The sequence below is a fragment of the Herpailurus yagouaroundi genome, unplaced genomic scaffold (genome assembly GCF_014898765.1).
Source record: "Herpailurus yagouaroundi ecotype Mexico unplaced genomic scaffold, PumYag 160, whole genome shotgun sequence".
Lineage (NCBI taxonomy): Eukaryota > Metazoa > Chordata > Mammalia > Carnivora > Felidae > Herpailurus > Herpailurus yagouaroundi.
The window spans coordinates 34,506,837-34,531,187 of NW_024412401.1; the positions used below are offsets into that span (position 1 = coordinate 34,506,837).

General features: G+C 40.6%; 1 protein-coding gene across 3 annotated transcripts; it reads right to left on the reverse strand.

Annotated features, from left to right (window-relative positions):
• Positions 1-210: 210 nt before the first annotated feature.
• TXNDC8 (thioredoxin domain containing 8) lies at positions 211-24,095 on the reverse strand. 3 transcript variants are annotated; one of them, XM_040481941.1, is made up of 6 exons: positions 23,982-24,095; positions 20,852-20,956; positions 15,587-15,646; positions 12,708-12,773; positions 1,250-1,315; positions 211-320 (listed from the first exon to the last, which is right to left on the reverse strand). In XM_040481941.1, exons 1-6 carry the CDS (start codon positions 24,003-24,005, stop codon positions 258-260), a joined length of 384 nt encoding a protein of 127 aa, XP_040337875.1. In that variant the 5' UTR covers positions 24,006-24,095; the 3' UTR covers positions 211-257. The 3 variants fall into 3 exon arrangements, with proteins under 3 accessions (XP_040337875.1, XP_040337876.1, XP_040337877.1); XM_040481942.1 differs by lacking the exon at positions 1,250-1,315; XM_040481943.1 differs by lacking the exons at positions 211-320; positions 1,250-1,315; positions 15,587-15,646 and adding an exon at positions 10,660-10,936.
• Between the last annotated feature and the right edge of the window lie 256 nt (positions 24,096-24,351).

Consider the following 24,351-nt stretch of genomic DNA (forward strand, 5'->3'; position numbering starts at 1 on the left):
GGTCATAAAAACATCACCTAAGAAATGTGCTCAAGTAAGTGGAAAGCGAAGTTATACAATGGGAGTGATACATTCTCTGATACTGCAAGAGCTTCAAGCAATTGTGGAATGAGATTGCAGAAAAGTGGAGTTCAACCTGTAAAACATTAGAAGGGGGACCGATCGAACATTCCAATATTCGCTGCAAATAAAAAACACAAACGCATTTGCTGTGGCCTTTTAAAATGTTGCAAATGTATTTCGTCTTGGAGATCGGCTTACATTAATTCTTGAATCTTCGCTTCCAACTTTTGAGCATCAGCTCCACAAAATTCAAAAATCTGTTCACAAATACACAAAGGTGAGATATTTATTGGTTCAAATATCACAAAGATGTTAAAGCTTGGAGGGTTTTTGTTTTTGTTTGTTAAGTTATCCTCATTTCCATTGTCTGAAAAATACTTAAAATATAAACACACAACAAACACATTACATTCATTATGTTTCAATTATTTGGCACCTTTTCAAAATTGTTTATGCTAGTATTTTGCCAGGTTTATATAATTCTCCATAATATTCTTCTAAACTGATATCTCAAATATAGAATATGTTAGAAATGAGAAAACTCAATCATTGAAACCTCTCAGAGCCTTTTTGCGTTGGTCTTGAGAACTTGTTAATTCATAAACATGATTTTCTGAAATCAAATGACATGTGATTTCCCATTCCCTGAACTTTGCCACAGGTAATAGTATTATAATTAATTGGCACTAAGAAGCACATTTTCTTTTCAAATTGTCACATCTCTGACTCAGGGTGTATTTCATAGTGGATGGTATATTTTGTTTGGAACACTTTTTAGTAGTATCTAATGGGGCATCTGTCAATGGGCATCTTATATTTGGTGAGATACGGAAGTTTAAGACCCTTACCATGCATTATCACTTTAGTACCAATTACATGAAGTGGTTGTAGAGAAAGCAGAGTGTGGGTAAACTGAGGCTGGGATTGGCTGAAGATTTGAGTTTCCAGTAAGGGAGGTTTCAGCAGCCAGAAATGGTGTTAGGCCTTTGGGGCAGGGGTTGGAAAATTCTAGAACAATTTCAATGCTCAGTGTATTGCAGAGAAGAAACTATATCTGCTTCTAATGATTCTGCTTCTCCAGGCAGCATCACTCTATCTGGGTGCTGCCTGGGGGTATCATGGTTCATTCTATTTCTTGAAAGTAAACCCCAGACTTGTGACTCCATCTTGATCCCATTTCACTTACCGGCTCGCTCATGAATCCATTTCCATAACAGCAAATTGCTCTTTTGAGTCTTGAGAATAGAGTCACCTAAGTGTGGGTGCAGAATTTCATGATTTATCTGGGTTGCCTGGTTTGTACCCATTTCCTCTATAAATAGTTCTCTTGGCATTGGCTGCCAGGGGAGGAAGGCGTCAGAAAGGAGCTGCAAAAGTGTCTCTTTTCTAAGAGTCAGACAGCAGCTGGATGGTGGCTATAGACATGGAGTTTCAAAATCCTCTGAGACCAGAGCAGGTATCAACACAACAACTCCTGGCAAGAACACAGGCAGAGCTTGGCCACTTCAATGACCAGACTTGGCCGACAGTTTTCCAATATATTTATTTCCAATAAAATATAAGTTTTATCAATCTATATTCCACCAGCAGAGGATGAATGTTCTGGGTGTTCCATATGCTTGACCACACGTGGTGTTTATTGCCAGTTCCTTTCCATGTTAGCCATTCTGGTGGCTTTAGGGGATATTAAATTTGCCACCGGATTTCATGGATTTTACTTCATCAACTTTCCCTTGGACTTTAATAAGAGCTTATAACTTGTCTGTCTCCAGTCTGGTGCCCCTTAGTTCCCTCCTCCCCCTTGAAGCCCGAAAACACAAACCAGTCATGCTCTCCTTCTTTGTAAAATTCTTCAGTGTTTCTCCACCACCATAAAATCCAAGGTCCTTACAGGGGTTCCTTGATTTTGTCTTGTCTACCTCACTGTTATTCTCCACCTTAAGCTCTGACCTTTAGCAACACTTCACAGTTGGATTCATTTATGTATTTCATTTAACAAATATAATAAGCATCTACTACGAGCCAAACATTGTGACCATACCAGACAAAAATCACCCCCTGGAGCTCATATTCTAGTGATAATTTTATACTATTGTATTAGTATCAAAAAAATCCTGACATATTCCCACGCTATTCTGTAATTCTTGCTTCTTCCCATTTCTCACCCGTTAGTCTTAACCATTCTTCAAGATTTAACTCCGGAAGTCTTTGTGATCTCACAGAACCTATGAATTCCACTGCTCAGGAGTTGATGTTATGTCTGCTGCCATTGACCAAGGATGGGGCCTCTGCCTTATTTTTTTCCTCTATATTTTTAGTATTTAGCTAGGAACCTTATACAGAGTAGGTCTTCTGTTAATGGTTTTAGGCCTGAAGAGAGTTGAACTAAGCTGATTTGTGGTCACTGAAGGACAGACCCAAGACTCTAGGGAGTGTTAAACTTCAGAGACTAGGTGTTATCTGTTTTATTCTTTGTCCAGTTTGCCAAAGGCAAATACTATGTGTCTGTCTAGCATGGGGCTTTGCATATAGGAGCTTCATAAATGTAGTTAATGAATGAGGAGTGGCTTAGTGATAGAGCTTATTATATAATAGCTTTCTTTTGAAGAGCTCTATATGCAAGGACACTAGCATACAATTTTTGCCCAGAATGTTTTCTCATTTTCAACTGAATGTTTGGTTGTGTCTCTCAAAGGCCTGAAGCATTAGGAAGCAACGTTTCATTCTCTCTTCTCAATGTCTTCAGTTTACATGCACCATTGCCATCTGTAATGACCACTAATGGAAATGATGAGCTCCAGTTGGCAGAGCCCAAAGGGATATGGGGTGGCTATCCCTGCATTACACAACCACCTATGTCCACTAGTCCCTTAAAAACATCTTTCATTTTGAAATTTTTAAATAAAGATTTTATTTTTAAGTAATCATCACACCCAATGTGGGGCTAGAGCTCATAACCCCAAGGTCAAAAGTCGCAGTTCCACCAACTGAGCCAGCCAGGCACCCCTCATTTTCAAACACACACAAAAAGAGAACAATAAAGTGATTCCCCATCCCCGCATTTACCCATCGCCCAGGTCTAAACAGAGGCAGGGTTTTTTGTTGTGTTCTTTTTTAATGCCAAAGACATTCAATCACCTACAAAAAGTATATTACTGTTAGTGAGAAAATACAAAGGGTCCAGAGACAGGGATCCCTTGCTAACAAATGGACTTCTGAGAGTATCCATTAAGGAGTCTAATGATGCATACATAGACTAATTACAATAAAACACTCTGGCCAGTTGATAGGCAATTAAGAATACTGAAGTTAGTTTTGGAGCAGCTGAATGAAAGCTCAGCAATTTTCTAGACATCTTTACTGAGTTAAAAACAACAACAAAACCCTCAAAGCAACAGCAACAATAACAACACAAACAAAAAAGCCCAAACAACCAACCTACACAAGACACTTTTTGGCAGATGGCTCTAGAGATGTTTGTACAATCCAATTTTATAAGCTGTGTGATGTTCCTTTTCTTAACAAAGGGTTTGCTAAGGCATTATATCTTATTAATGAGATAGGAAGAATGTATCTAACAAGAGAACGTTTAACAGTGAGTGCCTCCACCTATTGAGAGCTAGACAGTCTTAATTACTTTTTGATCCCATCTTGGTCTCGGCTCTCTGGCTTTCCCGAATCAACCAGACCCATTCCTTCCCCCAGAACCATCTGCGTCACAATGCAGGTGTTTGCACACTTCCGACCCCCCCCCCCCCGCCCTGGGACTTTCACAACAGGTTGCTGGGCATGCCTTGCAAATGCAAGTAGCTCAACTGTGGTTTTTGGAGTGTGGCAAAATCAAACTCAGAAGGCAGGGCCTCTTGGAAATAGACTGTTTTGAACAGCTTGAATTTATACGCATTTGGATCAAGAAAAAAGCGTATGAAAGTAATCTATTATCTAATTTTTTCAAATGTACACTCGCCTTCTTCTCAACTTGTTCCACTAGTGAGATTTTGGTAAAGTACGAACTTACTTTCATTTTCTTATAGCTGATTTAGAAACTCTGGCTACATATCTGTTTCTTAAAGCACTAGTGGCATAAATAATGACTAAAGTGCTTTTCTTCTTCTGTGTTAGGAGGTTGACAAATGTTTTTGTAAAGGGCCCAATAATACCTATTTTAGGCTTGGCAGGCCAGATGGTGTGTGTTGAAACTACTCAGATCTGCTATCATAGTGTGATAGTAGCTAAAGACAGTATTTAAACAAATGGACATGTCTGTGTACCAGTAATACTTTATCTACGAAAACTCGTGGAGGCTCAGACTTGACCCTGGGGCCATAGTTTGCCATCAATTGAAGGTGTTGGACGGACACATGAAGCTGTTTGAGAGTTCATTACTGAGTACAATGTGGTTTTCTGTTGAAGGGGGGAAGGAACATGACTAATGTTGTGGGAATTTATCGTAAAGCCACACTGAAAATAAGGAAAAGTGATTTTGGTCTGGCCAGAGGAGATGTCATTCGGCCCGTTACTCAAAGTATAGAATGAAAATTTGTTCGTGAGGATAATAATGGTTTTGGAGCCATTGCCTTCAATGACCTAATGACCTATACTTGGCATGTTTCCATTGGAAAATCTACTCAACTGTCCAATATTGGGAAATTCCTTCACTGACTTTTCCCCAAGTTGAGGTGAGCTTATCAGTTGAGCCTAGACAAAGGAATGAGTTCATGATTATCCCCTCCCTTTTTGGGGGTGTTCTGCCCAAGGGACAGGTCTGTTTTCCTTGCACTGTCTTTCTTTTTCTGGAAAGCACATCTGAAGCAGGCCTAAAGTAGGTCTGGAAGGCTACCACCCTGTGTCCTCACTTTTGGAGCTTGAGAATTGTGAAAAGCAGCAATATCTCCTTCACCTAAGTGGGTGAGTTTCTCCTCTGCAGCCGAAGATTCTCCCCTAGGCAGTCATCTCAAAATCTAGGCTTCAAGGAAATAGTAGGAAGTGTGTTGATATGAATCCACACCATGTTGTGTATTTAGCACAATTTAGCACCACTGCTACTTACAATAAAGGTGATAGCTTGATTTTCCACGTGACTCTGTGTGAGAAGCATTAACACAACAGATCTGGTTCCTTATTTCTTGCTTGTCTCCAAGGCAACCATGATTGATTCTTCACCAACCCCCCAGGGAATGTGTCCCTTCCCCCACCAAAGTGTTCTTTGTATTAGTGATCGATGATTTTGTTATATATACCTGGAGTGATGGACCAAGCCCACTGGCTTGCTTTGCATAAACATCAATATTGATGATGTGCACCTGGTTTTACTATTGGGGTCCTAGTCTCCATTGTCATAGCTGGTTGTGTAGCAATGACTGCCTAGCAAGAAATGTCTATGTGACCAGTCCCCACATAAAATCCTCAGACCCTGAGACTCAAAAGAGCATACCTAGGCAGAGACAAACCACATGTGTCCTTGAAGTTCATTGCTAGAAAGAGAGAGAGACAGAGACAGAGCACACCTATGTGTTCCTAGCCAAGGAAGAACATCAGAAGCCTGTGCTGGACCCTTTTGGACTCTACCAATGTTTCTGCTTTGTATTTTTTGTTGTAATAAATCTCAGCTGTAAGTAGAACCTATTACTGGGTCTTGCGAGTCCTTGTGGCCAATCACCGAATGAAATATTCCTATATTTCAAGGATTTATTAATTATTAATAAATTTCCTGCCTCACTCGCCTCGCCCTAATCCCTGCCCTGGAGAAAAGAGGTATATAAGTAATTACTGTCTTTCAGTTGCTAACACCTAGAGCACTATCCTTAGCATTAGTGTTAAATGGTGATAAATGCTTGCTGCCCATCTCTCTCTCTCTCCCCCTCCATCTCATTTAGTTCTTGCCCCTTCCAGTCTATTAATCTGTGCCTATGTATCAGCTGCTTTATGGGGCTGAGTAACTTCTTTTTTGGATCTGTACCCTTCAGAGCCCTGAACACCATGTGAGAGTTTTGTTTTGTTTTGTTTTTGTTTTTTTTTTTTAATTTCCCCTAAGGTGGAACCCCTCTGTGTCTACCTAACACAGTCCTTAACAGGTTGAATATCCCTGGGTAGGTAACTCTCCAATGTTAAGATGACTTAGCTTAACTGGTCACTGTAGTTATTCAAAGAGTTTTAGAGGTCTCTCCTAACCAGTGTTTCCAAATTTCTATTTCGTCGTAAATTTTCAGGAAGACTGGTGCACAGATTATGGAGCTCTAGCAATAGCCGTATTTTATAGCATGTACCAAGTCCAGTGCTAAAGTGCTTTATATATCATCACAAATTTTCATGACGACAGTTCAAAGACACATGATATAGTCCCTATTTCACAGAGAAGGAGACTGAGCTCAGGGTGGTGAAGGCACATAACCAAGGTCATCCACGAATAAGAAGCAGACCTGGGATTCAACCCACAGCTGTCTGATTCCAGAGATGACAAAAACTAGTCACAGACACTCTTTTGGGCGTGGCTCAAGTATTGTTTTTTATGAATTTGAACAGTGAGCATTTGGGAGGGTGATTCTCCAAGGACCACCATCCTCCTCACTTCCTATTTTCTCATGTATTGTCCTTGCCTGGCCCTTGAAGATTCCAATCCTGTCCTCCTTCAAGCATACCACGGTGCTGCCCATTGGAGATTCTTTTCATGTCTGTACCTACCTCAAGGAGGGTGTCTGTTGGAAATGACTTCTATAACCTCAGCAGGAGCCCTGCTGTTCACAAGCAAAGGAGCAGGAGTTCCTCCCACTAGATGTGAGCCTATGAGCTGAATTATTCATTTGTAAATAACTCACTTATTAGCATCCATGCATCCATATCCCATTGTTCTTGGATTAAAGTGTTTCGAGAAGCCATTTACTCTCATATCAAAGAATGAAAGATGGAACCAATTTCGATGTTGGATAAATTTAAGCTGTTGGCCAAGAGTTGCTAAATCTTTGTTACTCTTCTTTTCTTTTGTTCCATTGACATATGTCAACTTTGGTCTGGAAGCAATGTTATAAACCTGGGGGATCTACTGATGGGCTTCAGAGGCTCAATGAATAACTAATATCATATTCACATTGTAGCTTATGTGTATATGTGTATTTTTTTTTTTTTTTTTTACTTAGAACAGAATACAGTGTAATATTCTGGTTAAAAAAATCAGCCAAAGTTTTGGATGTCCCATCTGAGAGCCACCACAGATTCTTTTTTCTTTTTTTTTTTTTAATTTTTTTTTCAACGTTTATTTATTTTTGGGACAGAGAGAGACAGAGCATGAACGGGGGAGGGGCAGAGAGAGAGGGAGACACAGAATCAGAAACAGGCTCCAGGCTCTGAGCCATCAGCCCAGAGCCTGACGCGGGGCTCGAACTCCCGGACCGCGAGATCGTGACCTGGCTGAAGTCGGACGCTTAACCGACTGCGCCACCCAGGCGTCCCCAGATTCTTTTTTTTCTTAACCACAGTTAATCTTACTGGAACAGGATGTGATGTCCCAGGCAAAAACACTAAGGATTACAGCAGGAAGGAACAATCCCACTTTATTTATTACCTGGAATTTGCTTTTGCTGTCCTTTACCCTAACACTGTAAAATAATTACAGCTGCTATTTATGGTACAACCCTGCTAGATGACCATCCAAATCTGCATAAAAACTTCCAGCATCACAGAATGCCCATTGACTGCAACCCTGGGTCATAGTTACATAGCTTTATCTGTATTCGTTTTTTAAAGTTCTATTTGTTTATAGTCTATGTATTTTGAAAATATTTGAAATGAGATAGAATCAAGGGCAAGATAAAATAACAAAACCATTAAAGCATGATTCAGTATGGAGATGGCAATTAGGGAATTCCAGGCAACTACAGATAAGGGAGGCTATTGTATTTGGGTCAAGGAAGTAATCCTGAGATTATTGGCAGCAATAGAAAAAGAGAAACCCAAGGGATTCCTTAAGCCTTCTGATCTAATGCAAGGGAGTAGACCAAGGGAGGCAAATATTCTCCAAACTCTGTCTATGAGGAATAATCACAAGGCTTTTTACACAATGTACATTTTAAAAGGCATAATGGACAGTGGTTCTTTGCCAGGTGTTTTACCAGAAATGTGAGTACATTTCTTATAACATCCCTTAACAGAAACTGGACTCAAAGTTGTTGTTGTTTTTTTAATACTAGATAAATAGTACTTAACTGCTTCCATAAGTTAATTTTCAGGTGTGCTGTCCCAGATGAAAGAGAGATGGAAGGAAGTGGTCTCAAAGAAGTGAATTTAGTTTTTTTTTCTACCCCAGGAGAACAATGAATGTCATTCCTAGTCAATTCTACTGAGGAGGGAAATTCACATAGATGGGTCCTATCGCATGGCCATGCCCAATTTTCTCTGGTTCCATTGATTTTTCCTGTGCAGACCATTGCAAGGTAGAACCTGGGGGTGATTTCAGAGGTCTCAGGTTTTGACTGCAGCTCTGGATACAATAGTAGAAGTGGGGACCCTGCAGAAGCCCTGGATGGATGCTCAGATGCCAAATGCTAGGGACTGAGTGAAAGAGGTAAAAAGATTTGCAATACTGTCTCTTTAGGATCTCCTGCCCCCATTTTTTTGCTGTTGTCTTTTGCACAGAAGATTGATATTCTTTGTTAAATGGAAGCCAGCATTGTAAATATTTTCTGCAGGTTTACAAATGATTTTTAAATTGATTCAAGTATGAATCTTTCTGGAGATACATGCAAAGCTCAGAAGTAGACTTACTTGTATATTATGACATAAATGATCTCAAGGTTTTGTTTTTGTTTTTTTAAATAACTTCATAACCAGGATGCTAAGTCAGTAATATTCAATGAGACACTCGATTCTCAAGAAAATATTTTGGGACAGGGGTATTCATTTTATAATCAGAGGCTGGCTACCTGTCTTTGGAGTTAGAAAATAGGGAGGTGGATCAGCTTAATGCATTGTGTCATTGATTCAGTTAATTTTATTCTCCATTAACTAAGTGGCATAAAATTTAAAATCGAGATCCTTCACGATGCCTAAAATACAGGCATTTTGTTCCATCAATTCAAAAGGGATCCGTACCCTGTAGAAACCAGTTAAGAAATAATTGAATATAAGAGGTCACCCTACCCCCAACTGTGAGTTCTTCCACCTACATACAGAACTGAGACTAAGCAAGGCCAAGCCTTTTCTCAAAAGCATAGCTATGGATTTGCTCAAGAGCCTAGACACAAAGTCAATTGAGACCCCAAAGTTTTATTTCATAAAACATAGAACAAACTGTTGAATGGCAGCAGATCTTAAGCGCTATCATCAGCAGGAGAGATGAAACCAGACAGCTGTTCCGAGCTGGAGAGAAACCCTCCCTGAGTCAGACTGACATGAGGACAGAGTCAGAAGGGGAGGCAGAGCAGACAGGGATGTAGGGCAAAGACATCAGCCTTCATTTATTCATTCACTTGCTTACTCACTCATGAATCAAACACAAAATGAATATTTTCCACCTAGGGTGGATTCTTCTAGACACTGACATGAACTCCTCTAGGTACTGGAGATAGTAGGATACAAATACATGACATTAAGATCTGGGTCAAACATAAATGGGCTTGGAAAGGTAGACTGGGCCAAAATTATGGAGAAATTTAAATGGAAGCCTTGATTAGGAGGGTTTAGTCTTGATTCTGCAGACAACAGAAGGGAAGGGGTATCCAAATTTAAATAAGGGAATGACATACATGGAACTATGCCAAGCTCTATTTGGAAAAGAGAACAGAGCTATGGTGTGAACTTGGAGGTGAGAGGGGCTATTGTACTTGTTCATGTCAAAGGTCATTACAGGGGCGCCTGGGTGGCGCAGTCGGTTAAGCGTCCGACTTCAGCCAGGTCACGATCTCGCGGTCCGTGAGTTCGAGCCCCGCGTCAGGCTCTGGGCTGATGGCTCAGAGCCTGGAGCCTGTTTCTGATTCTGTGTCTCCCTCTCTCTCTGCCCCTCCCCCGTTCATGCTCTGTCTCTCCCTGTCCCAAAAATAAATAAACGTTGAAAAAAAAAAAAATTAAAAAAAAAAAAAAAAGGTCATTACAGCTGGAACTATAGATAAGGATGAAATTACTAAAGGAGAAGAGGTAGAATGGGAAAAAGAACCTTAGGAAACACTTATATTTTGGGACAGCAGGAGCCAAAGGAGCCAAAGGAGAGCTTGGGGAAAGATCAGGGATGGAAGCCAAAAGACAAGGAAATTTCCAGAATTAGAAGCTGATTAGTTATGGTGCTTTTGTATAACCAAGGAATACAAGGATTGAGAAATGGCTATTTGAATTAGGTGCTGAAAGAGCCTTGGAGACATTTAAAAGAGCAGATGAAGGAATAAGTGGAAACTTCGAATTGAAAGCAGGAAGTATATTCTACTTCTTCAAGAATTAGATCATGAAACGAAGGAGAGAAGTCTGAAAGAACATTAATTTTGTCATTAGAAGTTTTTGGTTGCAAGTAACAGAAAAAACAACCCCAGGTCTATGTAACTCATGGAATCTATGGGAGTAGTTCAGGCTTCAGGCATGGATAGATTCAGGGTTCAATCAGTGCCATTGGTATTTCCTGGTTTGACTCTGCTTTTCATTGTATGGTGGCTTCATTTTCAGGTTCTCTCTGTAGAACCTTCAGCTTCATACAGCTAGCTGTAGTACCTTCAGCTTCATATCTTCCCAAGTTCAAACAAATCCAATGAAATCGAAAGAGAAGGCTTTTACCTAGCTGCTTAAGCCGCATCCTAGGATTAGCTCTGGTTGGGTTTAGATTGGCTTGACTGGAGTCAAGGGCCCATTCCTGATGGGGACGAAGTTCACTCACAGGTCTAGCCATGGAGATGGAGCCCTAAGGAAGCACATGGACCAAGGATGGGCAAGGGAATGGTTCCCTGGAAGAAAATCAAAGAACTGCTGATAGACTGAAGAATGGCTGACGGTGGCAAAAGGGACTGTCCCAACACGAGGTTTGAAAAGAGAAAACTGACGGATAGAGGCCTGGGGCACAAGGGAGGGAATGCGATCAAGGTACAGTGGATGAAATCCATTTCAAAAGGAGGATGCTTTCTCATTTCCGAGATGGAAGAGGAGAGGATAACAAACAATGACACAAAAACAATTTGATGTGCGGTGGTGGGGAGGGGAGCTGAGGTGCATGTGCTCAGTAGCTTCACTTTGAAGTAAACACTCAAGAGGAGTGGTAGGTAGTGTTAATTCTTTTTGAAAAATTATTTAAATCTATTGCGCCAATTCTATTATGGTAAATACGCAACAAATAGAAGCTGAGAATCAAATCCTACACTTAGCGTATCAACTACTTTCATTCTTCATATAGTAGCCACAATCTTCACAAGGTTTAAGCATGAATGTTTTTGCTTTACATATGTTCTTCCTAACGCTTTAAATTGCATACTATTTCAAGTAGATGTATCACAAATCAAATCACTGAGCAGTTCCACAAGAAAAGACATGTAGTTTACTTTCGTATTTTATTAGAAGTAATGCTACCATTACTATGTACTTAGCTGCTTATTTCTCCTGCTGGTATTTCTGTAGCAAAAGTTCCCCCAAATGGGATGATTGTGTGAACGGGAATATACAGTTTGTTCCTCTTAAGCGTGCTGCAAAGTCACTTTTCATAAGGTACGTACACTTGTCAGTGTTCCCAGCCATACGTGGGATTACTAGTTTAATCACACACGAAGCATTTTAGACATTTTGCTTCATTAACATCTTTGTGATAACAACTACCCTAACGTGCCGAGCACTGACGCACATCAGGATGGGTCTACGAACTTGAGTCACGTCAATTCATTTCTTTTCACAACACCCCGTGAGAGGAAAAACTTAGGATCTTTGTTTTTACAGATAAGGAACCTAAGATCCAAAGAGGTTCTTAAGGAAAACGCTAGGTAGTGATAGAATGGATATCTGAACCACAGAAACCTGCAACAAGAGCCTGCACGCTCAACCACGAGCTACACGGACTCGGGATTGTTTTTGATTAACATTTTCCCAAGTGTTGCTAACAATCCGTATACATTTGTGTGAGAATTTCATCGTGTCCTTTTCTGTAAGATTCTTTTTTGATGGGTCTGCCCCATCAAAAGGGATATTACAGGGATAGTAGTGGATATTTCTTACGGATTTGGAAACCTCAGATGGTCTGAATGGGGAGATTTTTTTTTATCATTCATGCATTTTTTTGTACGCCTTGCCAATATGAAAAGTTCAGAAACGAAGCATCACGTTGCTAAATATTAAAAATAAATGCAGTTGTTTCATCCACCCAGGATACCCCAGGCCTTTTTTTTTTTCAACGGGTTTTTTTTTTTTTTTTTTTTTTTTTTTTTTTTTGGGTAGGTGGGACAGAGAGAGACAGAGCATGAACGGGGGAGGGGCAGAGAGAGAGGGAGACACAGAATCGGAAACAGGCTCCAGGCTCCGAGCCACCAGCCAAGAGCCCGACGCGGGGCTCGAACTCACGGACCGCGAGATCGTGACCTGGCTGAAGTCGGACGCTTAACCGACTGCGCCACCCAGGCGCCCCAACCCCAGGCCTTTTAAAAAGATTCTGATGATTCTATAATTCAACTCTGCCAGTTACCATGGAAACATACCTTCTGGGTTTGCTTGAACATCTGAAATGTGGGTACTGATCTGATGTGATAAGTTTGGGCCAACTCCTGGGAAAGGAAAGAAATGGCATGAGGTCACAATTTTGGTATCCTCTCTCTATACAGAGCCCAGAACTTGGTGACTTCTCAGGAGGCATGTCTGAAAACCCAGGGACAGTTAACACTTTATTGATTCTCCTGCCAAGCCTTTTTCTAACATGTCTTCAAAGCCTCCAGGAATGTTACAATAGAAAATGGCTGCTCCTCACATTCCTGAGGCTTCTCATCCCAGAGCCCTAGGAGAGGGCTGGGAGATGGATGCCAAAATAGAACAGATGCTGAAGGATGAAACGAGCTCTATTTAAAAGAAATTGTGAGGGGTGCCTGGGTGGCTCAGTCGGTTAAGTGTCCGACTTTGGCTCAAGTCATGATCTCAGGGTTTGTGGGTTCAAGTCCCATGTCCGGCTCTGTGCTGACAGCTCAGAGCCTGGAGCCTGCTTTGGTTTATGTGTTTCCCCTCTCCTTCTGCCCCTTCCCCCCTCGTGCTCTGTCTCTCATTCTCTCTCTCAAAAATAAGTAAACATTAAAAAAAATAAAAAAAAAATAAAAGAAATTGTTAAAGATTACAGAGGAACCTCAGTGGAACCCAATATGGAGACAGCATATTGCAAAAATGAGGAAGAGTAAAGGTATCCTTATAATGCACACTTGAGACATGGGGTGATATACTGGTCTTACATTTTAAGTAAGGTTTACAGGTCTCTTTCTTGTAAGCCCTACTCCCCACTTCACTGCCCATCTTTGTGAAAGATGAACCAAAAAAAAGCAAATATATCAGAATTCCAATTATTTTAATCTATTACAATCTGCTCTTAAATACCCATTTTTATCTTGTTTAGAGTCCAAAGAAAATTAGCCACCCACAGGATCAACAGAATTGGACTTTTCTCTCTAATATACCTATCATTTTATGGGGTGAATCTCTCCCCTGCTGCCTGTAACACACACACACACACACACACACACACACACACACACACGCTAAATTATAATTTTCATGATCACAGCAATGATAATAAATAAATTACTGTTAAAAAATTGTGTATTTTGTTTCTCCTTAAAAGGGAAAGAGTTATCATCAAAAAGGCAGACAATAACATGTTTTTGTGAGGATGTGGGGAAATCAGAGGCCTCATGACACATTGCTGGTGGAAATGTATGGTGCAACTGCTTTAGGAAACTCAACAATTTCACCCCTAGATACATACCAAGAGAAATGAAAATACATACATAAATGCTTATACCAGTATTACTCCTAAAAGTCAAAAGGTGAAAACAACCCAAATGTCCATCAACAGTTGAATGGCTAAATAAATAAAAGGTGGTATATCCATACAATGGAATATTATTCAGCAATGAGAAGGAATGAAGTATTGATACATGGAGGAGCCTTGGAAACTTATGCTAAATGAAAGAAGTTAGTCACAAATGACCACCTATTTGATGATTCAATTTGCATGAAATGCTCAGAATAAGCAACTCTATAGACAGAACGTAGAATTACGGTTGCCCAGAGTTGGGACAGAAGGAACTGGGGGTAACCAGGAGAACTCCAAAAGTGTTTGCTTTTTTTTTTTTTGAAGTGGTGAAAATGTTCTAAAATTAATTGTAGTGATGGTTGCACAACTCTGTTAATATAAAAAAAGGACAAAGAGATAATGATCCTAGATGTGTTCTGAATGCATAGTATATGATTCGGTTTAAAGGGCACTTAAACACTGTCGCACTTTGATAAAGCTTGAAAGAAATGGGCGAAATGGAACTTCTAGTATGTTCTGGATGCTATGTCATATATTTTATGTATTTTATCTCATTTTATATTCTGTGAAGTATTATTTGCCCTGTTTTACAGTGAAAAAAACCTGAAGTTTGTAGAGTTAACTGATAAGAGGTCACAAAACTATTAAAGAAAAGAGTGGGTAAATAACAGATTTTTTGTTATTCTAAAGCTCAAATTCAATCCAATATGTGCAAAGATCACTTGTTACTGTTTTTTCCTAGTTGTAAATGAGCAAATGTTAGGAAGAATAATTTTTGGGGTACCTTGTATATATTAATGAGGCACATTTTAAAAAATATATTTTTTAAATGAGAGAGAGAATGAGTGGGGGAGGGGCCGACAGAGAGGGAGAGAGAATCCCAAGCAGGCCCCATGCTTGGCATGGAGCCCAACCTGGGGTTTAATCCCATGTCTGTGAGATCATGACCTGAGCCAACATTAAGAGCTGGATGCTTCACCGACTGAGCCACCCAGACACCCCATTAATGAAGCACATTTTGACTAAGGGCATGAGGTTGATTATTTTGGGGGAAGGAGAGGAAAGGAGGCTCTAGGGAGGGACAGGAGGGAAGGATTTCTTGGAATTCCTTGTGATGTTTTAAAAAACCCACAAAAACCATAACCATAGCAAGAGGAAAGCAAGATATAAATGCATTGAGCTGGGTTTCAGACATTGATTAATAATCTACTACAAGGGTGAAAAACACTTTTCACCTTGAGCCCAACACCACCCAACTGGTATTGTCTGTGTAGAGCCAATTCTGCTGAGCAGGGTAAATGGAGAAAAATGTTGGGATTGAGGAGTGGAGTCTGCCATAGTAAGGGAGGGGAGGGGGCAGCGGGAGAGTCACATACTTGCTGGGTTTTGTTTTTAAAATCGATACAAAGCACAAGAACATTACGAGGAAGTTTACTACCATTTATCACGAAAACATCATGAAATTGTCCTCAACTTAAAATTGATTATATAATCACTGAGGTGCTGTCAACGATGCAGCATTTGGATTTTATGTATCCCCACAGAAGGACTTAAGATTCTTACCTTAGAATCATCCACATCCACATTAGCAAACATTACATTTTGGTATTGCAGAGACATTGCCTTCAAGTTAAAAGAATAAAAATTCCCTATTAGCTTAGCGTTAATACTAAATTACATACTAGAATTACACAGTTGTCTTTTGGCAAAAAACAAACAATGACCAAAAAGGTTGTTCATGAGAGCTAAGCATCACTCTGGCATTTCACTACAGGCTAGAACTGGAAGCACCAAAGTCAAATATGGGATGATACAGGTCAAGCAAAGATCAGCGGCAGAACCAGAGTCTGAAGAACCAAACTGAAGATCAGAGTTTCAAAGTTAGGAAAGGGCACAAAGTGAAGAAATGATGACATGTATGTGGTGTGTCCAGATTTACCCTGCAGGGTGAAGGGACGGATAGTAGCTTTTTCCTGGGGTGGCAAGAGGTGGAAGGCTGCTTTCAGTGGTCTTCAAAATACAGGTCCCTGAGGGGCGCCTTGGTGGCTCAGTCAGTTAAGCATCTGTCTCTTGATTTCAGCTCAGGGCATGATCTCCCAGTTGGTGGATTGGAGCCCCACATCAGGCTCTATGGTGACAGTGCAGAGCCTGCTTGGAATTCTCTCTCTCTCTCTCTCTCTCTCTCTCTCTGCCCCTCCCCTACTCATGCTCTTTCTCTCTCTCAAAAAAAGAAATTAAAAATTACAAAAAAAAAAAAATTACAGATCCCTGAACCAGATACCCAAACTCTGCTTTGACCTTCACCTCTTGCCAGGCTTTTTGGGAGGCTCTTATGACTGAGATGATACAAAAATATGTGTGTCGACCCTTGGCCTAATTGCTTTGTGCTTTTATTGACATCTTCCATGCTCTACTATGTACTGAAACTGTACTTCCCAGGATCCTTTGCCAGCTGTCTTCTATGTAGGTTTTGCCAATGGGATGCATCTGGAGGAAAACAGAAGGTGTGAAGAGGGAAGAAACAACTCTCTTCTGCTTCTGTTTTGTTCTGAAAGCATCTCTGGCAGCAGTGGTGACAAAGGTGTTGGTAATAGGTCTGGGGGTAGTAGATGCAGCAGCATCAGCCTGTAAATATCAGCTCTTGGGTTTTTTTTTTCTTTCAGACAACTGTGTTCATACTTTAAGGGCACTTAATAGCATCTTGGTTTGTTTGCTTTAACATCGTATCTCAAGCATTTCCAGTGACCTATTTCTAATGGGACCTCTCTCTGATGGGACCTCTCTCTGATCATATGGGGTGTCCAGAGACAGTGGAGACAGGAAGAAATGCAGTTGTCACTGGGAGCTGCTCCCACTGAGAAGCAGGAAGCAGCATGACATGGATTAGGTGGATATGTGCTGAGGTCTACTGCAGGCAGATTCTCTCCAGTTGTTTGTTCATGGATTGTGACTGAAGTGGGAGCTCTTTCTTCAGTGGCCCATCAAGATTGTGAAAATGGAGAAAAACTCTTAGATAACAGACACAAAAGCCTTGGGGATTTCAGAGTATTTTTTTAGATAAAAATGCTGATTTTGGTCAGCAGTGGCTCAAGGCCTGGCAGGAAAATGGTGTCACCCACAAACTCTAGGGCAATTGTCTTGCACTTTTCGAGTTTGAAGATATATGGATGCTCCCCAACAGGGGTCATGGGAATAGGTTTGAACTATGTGGACATCTAATTCTACTTATGAAGGTTTCAGAGCCTTGCAAGTCTATCAGGAAATAGGGAATATGGCAGCTGGCATTTTGCATCAAGTAGCACCCAGAAGTCATGGCATAGATATGGGTCTTTGCTAGGTCGGGGTTCCCCTATGGACATTGTCTTTCCTTATTATCTCACTCCATCCACCTAGGACCTCTTCTCTGCCCTCAACAACTCTTCCTTCTGCTCTGTTCTTCCTCGTATGTAGTCTTCTACCATTTGGTCACCTGTTCTGTTGGTTCCAACTCTAAAGTATCTCCTAAATTGGATCTTTTCTTCTTTCTCCAAAACCACTGCCTGTCATTGAGATTGTCATCACTTTGGGTTACCCGCCTTCGGTCTTTCTAAACCATTCTTATACAGCACTGCTAAAAATATTCTCTAAAATCGCTATTTGACCATGGCAAAACCCTTTTCAGAACTTCTTTTTTGACTATCTACAACAACTCATTAAGTTATAACACAAGCTCTTTCTTGATTTGGCCTCAACCTTCTTTTCAAAGCTCCTTTGTCTCCGCTTCTGCTACATACACTGTAAGTTAGCCTCACAGACCACTTGCCTTCTCATGATCACATCATGTAATTTCTAAAGAAATTTATAATCTCTCCTTTCCCAGAAATGCTCTTATCAGGGTTCTAGGTCTGGTGATCCTCTTAGCCCAGGGTCAGCAAACTGCACCATGTAGAAGAAATCCAGGTCTCCACATGGCCTTGTAAGGTAAATTTTATTGGAATACAGTTTGCCTGTTCATTTGTGCATTGCCATTGGATGCTTCTGCACTACAACAGCAAAGCTGAGTGGTTATTACAGAGACCATATGGCCTGCAAACCTGAAAAGATTGACTGTCTTTCCTTTACAGAAGTTTAGCTGGCTAACTTCCATTCCACCTTCCTGCAGAACCTGGAAAGGAAAAGAGGTAGAGATTCCTTGGACTCCCTTGAAGCTGGAGTTCTGGATGCAAATTGGTCTTATCAACAAGATAAATGTAGGAGAGACTTGGAAGTCAGAAGTGAGAAAGCAGCTACTTTCTTCTTGTTTTCTTTGTCTTCTTGTCTTTGGAAAGCAAGACTGTGGGTATTGGGAGTGGTTGTGCTGGAAGCAGCAGCAGAAGCCAAACTCAGGATCTGGTGCCCGGACATCAGCCTTCTGGACGTCCAGAGGCACCTGTGGCCACAGTAGCCTCCTGATCCTGGTTCTGATTCCCAACTGCTGCTCTGTTGCCAGTTTGTTTTTTCCTCCAGCGGTGGCCTCCCATCTATACTCACTTCTGATTGTGATGAACTTAGGATCCCCAAAAGTGGGTCTATGGTGTTCTGAGTCATTCCTATTCATCTAATCTTTCAATAATTTTATAAGCAACTTATTCCTTGTATTAACATTCTTTTCTGTTTAGGGACTCCTGGGTGGCTCAGTCGGTTAAGTGTCTGACTCTTGATCTTGGCTCCGGTCATGATCTCATGGTTCACGGGTTTGAGCCCCATGTTGGGCTCTGTGCTGACAGCACAGAGCCTGCTTGGGATTCTCTCTCTGCCCTCTCACCGCCGCCCCCATGCTCTCTCTCTCAAAAATAAATAAACATCAAAAAAAATTCTTTTCTGTTTAATTTGGTTTCTGTTGCCTGCTTTGATCTTTGACTAATAAAGTGACCTAGAAGAAGGGAAGTCTTTTCTCCATGCCTATACGCACCAGTTTGAAAAAATTACACACATGGTAAATGACTACATTATCATGCAAAAGTTCAAACATCACAAGAAAAATAAAGCCATCCAAATTTAACACCCTTTCACTGAAAAAAAAACCTTCTTTGATATGCATCCTTCTGTTCCCCTTTTCTCTACATATATGTGGGTTTATATATATACACATACATATATGTGTCTATTTTACATACATGAGACCATACTATGTAAATTTTTCTACACTGCACTCTTTTTACTTAATGCTATGTTGTCTTGGAGATGATGCCACCATTCCATATGGGTCTACTTGATTCTTTTTAACATCTGGATAGTATTTCAGTATGGACATGCCAAAATTTATTTTAAAACTATATTTGCATTAGTCTGGATTCCAACAGGAAACAGATGGCACATCATTTGGGGAGGTTTATCTCCAAAGGGATAGCTATAACTATGAAGGTAGGAATGAGTGTAGGAAGAGCTGCAGGAGCCTGGACAGAGCAGTGGCACAGCTGTTAATGCCCTTATGGCAAAGGTATGAGAGGGAAGTTACAAAGCCTTAGATTTCATTGCACTTTCCGAAAATGCCCCATGTTGGCTGTCAGAATTTGATCAGCTTTGACTTTGTGGCATGTGAGTATATTTATACTCTGGAAGCTGAACATTGAAGACTTAATCTTTAAGTTTTGAGTATCAGGATAAAGGGGACTGTGAAATGATAAAATGCTTCCTCTGGATATTCCAAGAATTTTAGGTAGAAAATGGATGTTGAGGTATCATGTAATCAATTTCCCTATTTGAATATAGGTTTATTTTATTTTATTTTTTAAAGTTTATTTATTCATTTATTTATTTTTGAGAGAGAGAGACAGAGAGAGTGAGTGGGGAAGGGGCAGAGAGAGAAAATGTCAAGCAGACTCTGCACGTCAGTGCAGAGCCCAATGTGGGGCTTGAACTCATGAACCATGAGATCATGTGTTGAGCCAAAACCAAGAATCGATGCTTAACTGACTGAGCCACCAGGTGCCCCTGAATATAGGTTTATTTTTAATTAAGTGTCAAAAGACTGTGATTAGAATGAATTCAGGTGGATTTAAGAGTTCAAGTTGAAATGGTAGAAACTTTGCTGAAAATAAACCAGAGTGTTTTTAGTTGTGTAGAGAAATCAAAACTTCTTTAAATTTGAAGAAATAGTTTTCACAAAACTGACCATAAGTGAAACTTCTGCATGATGAGAAGAAATGAAAATGCCAAGTTCTTTCTGTGGCATGTGATACCAAAAGTAAATAAAAGTTAAAACTTTTAAATGGGGCAACAAGGAAATTAACTAGATGAAACATGTATAGACATTAAAATGTTAATTTACAGACCCTACAAAAAACATGAATGAATGTGTACATGGAAAATAGACCTGAATATAAATATATGATTACAACTAAGAATATTTTACTAAAACATTTTATAAAGTAGATCAGACATGAAAGGAACATACAAGACATAAGTTTTGATAATAGGGTTGAAGGATGGGGGGAGTTTATCCTTTCGTATTATAGTTAAAATTAGTATCATGTTTTTCTATAATCTATTCCAATATTTGGAAGTTATGAACTCTGGAACTTTGGTAAAATGCCATTATTATGAATAATCCATTCATTTGTACAACTGTACTCTTTTGTACATCTAGATTTTCCTTGCAGAATTATCCATAGACAAGTAGTATTAATCTTCTGGTGTGTGTACTATGATCTAAATAGAGATTGGTATATTAGCTTCAGGATAATCAGGATGCTTTGAAAAGTGATTCCATATGGCTCACAAATGTAAACTTTTAAGATTTACTGAAAAAATTATTAGGGGATTTAAAATTCCTTCTAAAATTGTGAAATATATATAGATGATACTTACATGAACAAGAGGATAAATCCTTTTGCAAGGACCACACCATTTTGCTGAAAATTCAACCACCACAAGTTTGCACCCAGCAGCTTTCAAAAATCTGCTAAATTCATCCTGAGACCAGAACATAAAAGAAAAAATATGCATAATCACTAAATCTCAAAAAGCCTTGCAGAGAATAAATGTTCCTCATTTATTGAAATGAAGAACTTCAGTTCCTGAAAAACCTTAGTGAGGTACCCCACCCTACCGTTCTCAAGGGGACACACCTTTCCTAAATGTCCCTGAGGTCACATATATTGATCTTTGCAAGTATACATAGGTGGGAGTAAATCTGCAAAAAGTGATTAGGAGTGTATTTACCAAATGGTGGTTGGTAATGGTTGGTTACCTCTGGGGAGAAAGTGATATTGGCCAATGAGAGATAAAGCGTGGAGGGTAGTGGTGGATGGTTGTTCAAGCTGGACATCTAGATTTGATTTTTTTAAATATGGGCCTAAACATACATTAGTGGTAAAATTTTAAAGGAGAGGAAGTAATCTAACAGCTTGAATCATTTCTTGTTTTGCTTTTGTTTTGAAGGGAATTCATTACCAAAGCTGTAGTCAAAAACCGTATATTTAAGGATTTTATTAAGCGAATTTCCCATCAGCTGTCCAGATCACCTAAGTAAATGTTTCCTTTCCTGGAACCTCAGATCATTTTATCTGAACTTCCTTGCTTTATGAACACTGACTGTCCACATGTTATTTCATGCATGGCTTCTCTCCCCCAACAAATCCCTACAGAATTCAATCCTGATTCACTCCTGAACCTCCATGGCCTCTGACTGGGCACATTACAGTATGTGCTCATGGGGTGTTTAGTTGATGAATGATTTGCTAATATATAGTGTTCTGCTCAAGATTTATTTTTCCTTTTCTCATTGGAATTACGATGATAGTAACTAATTTACTCTGTGCCTGGTGTTCTCTCCCTTAATCTTTACAACCACCCTATTGAGTGGGTATTATCTCCATTTTACAGATGAAAAAACGAAAGTTTATTACTTTCTCTCAGTCAACCTGTTGGCAAATGGTGTAGTTGGGATTGCTAACCTAGGCAGCCTAACTCCAGAGTCCATTTCCCTCACCACTACACAAACCTACACAAAATCATCTCCTGAGTTCTTTCTAGGTGTGGGGCTCCCTTGCCCTCTCACTGGCCCTAATTCCATCATGTGCTCATCCCCTCGACCAATCATTAAGATGGGATCACTAATTAGATCAAGTCAAGCAGTGCCCATCACTGGAATTAGGGATGGGGTTAATTGCATACAGATGGCACACCGCTCTGCAGTAAGAGAATCTTAACAATTATGTTGCCATTTGATTTAGTTTCAAGCAGGTGAAACGGATGACTTAAGGAAGATACACTTTCTTCCTTTACCCATATTCCTCTAGGGGAGGGGGTACTTAACTCCTCAGAGAGCCATGCCAAGCCGCAATTTCTCACTTGCTTCTGAAATCATGCAGTAGGTGCCATCCTCACAAGCCCTCAACACCCTCACGTCTGAGTAGTTGCTAGGATGTAAACTGGGCCTCGCCAGATCTATGAATTTGACTTGGCTAAGTTCTCTGAAAGGAATACCCCCATAGGGTACATATCGACTTGACATGTACCTATCGAGACCCATGCTGTGCCAAGTAATGGACACACTGCTAGTATACAGCTGTGGACAAAAAAACCAGACAAACTTTTCCCTGCCTTCGTGGAGCTTACGTTTAGAGGGGGAAGCCGATGGTAAAATCAAGAAGTAAAATATGTAGTGTGTTAGTGATCGTTGCTGATAAAAGAGGAGAAAGATAAAGCAGGAAAGAAGGAAATGAGCTGGATTAGAGTTGTAGTTTGGGTGGCCATGGTCTGCTTGGAATAGAAGGTGACATTTAAATACAGACATGGGGGCGCCTGGGTGGCGCAGTCGGTTAAGCGTCCGACTTCAGCCAGGTCACGATCTCGCGGTCCGTGAGTTCGAGCCCCGCGTCGGGCTCTGGGCTGATGGCTCAGAGCCTGGAGCCTGTTTCCGATTCTGTGTCTCCCTCTCTCTCTGTCCCTCCCCCGCTCATGCTCTGTCTCTCTCTGTCCCAAAAATAAATAAACGTTGAAAAAAAAATTAAAAAAAAAAATAAATACAGACATGAAGGAGACAACAGGCCCTCAGGAGAGGTCTCCAAGGAGGAGATGGGAGAGGGCTTCTCAGGGGGCTAGTGAGACCCTGGGTTATCCTGTGAGATTCCCAGAAAATCAAAAAAAGAAGTACCAAAGGCATCGGCCCATGTGTGCTATTTTACAACATTTTCTCACAGCAAACTACACAGCGATGCCTTCTTTCAATCTGGCCAGCCTCATTTTCGTGACCTTACATATAGCTGCATTTGGGGAAAATGTCAAAAGTCTAAGTCTGAGGGTGTTGACGGATGGCAAGCCCAGGCCCTGTGCCTTCCCTCTTCCCTCCAGGTTCAGGTCCTCATGTAACAGGGCCTGACATCAGAATGTCTGGGTTCTAATGCCCACTTCACTCCTAAACGGAGTAGGACCATCACCACTCTTAAAGGCAATTTTCTTCTTTGTAAATAAACAACTCTTCCTGGCCTATATGTGCTTTTAGGTTCTTGTGGCAGTGACATTGGACAATGGATAGAAAGTGATCTTATAAAACACTACCTAAAGGATTGCTGATACTATTGGCTGCCATTTTCCTATCCTAATCCCTAGGCATGTCTGAGGTTTCTGCTCTGTCTTAGAATAAGAGAAATATGTGGACTTTTACTTTCATAGAATGTTCCAGGTACAACAAAGGTGGAATCAGCGGGATCAGGTACAGGATGGGAATGTGTTAGGAGTTGGTCTGGATCCAGCTAGAGTCAGAGCAGGAAGTGAGAATCAGAGAGGAACAAAACCCTTCTGATCAATTTATCCCTTGGCTACACTCCAGATAGTGCCATCCCTCGAGCACAGAAAGGAGAGGCATAAAAAAAATCTCCCCTTGCTACGGAGCAGTGAAAGAATACGATTAGGGGAAATCATTCTTAAAGTTTATCAAGTCTGTTCTCAAGGTGGTTTCTTTTGAAATATCAATGAAGCCAAAATAAATACTTGCCATGTCTTTAATAATCTGAACCATGATTTACTGGGAATTGCTTACGAAACTTTCCTTTTGGTTCAGCAGGCTCACCGCAGCAGTCTCTTATTAATTAAAGGATCCTAGCTGGAATAGAAGGGTAACTTCTCTATGACATCATTAAACGTGACTGTCTCAGAACCTAGAACTTTGGCAGACTTGAAGCTAATTTGACTTTTTTTTTTTTTCCAACGTTTATTTATTTTTGGGACAGAGAGAGACAGAGCATGAACGGGGGAGGGGCAGAGAGAGAGGGAGACACAGAATCGGAAACAGGCTCCAGGCTCTGAGCCATCAGCCCAGAGCCTGACGCGGGGCTCGAACTCCCGGACCGCGAGATCGTGACCTG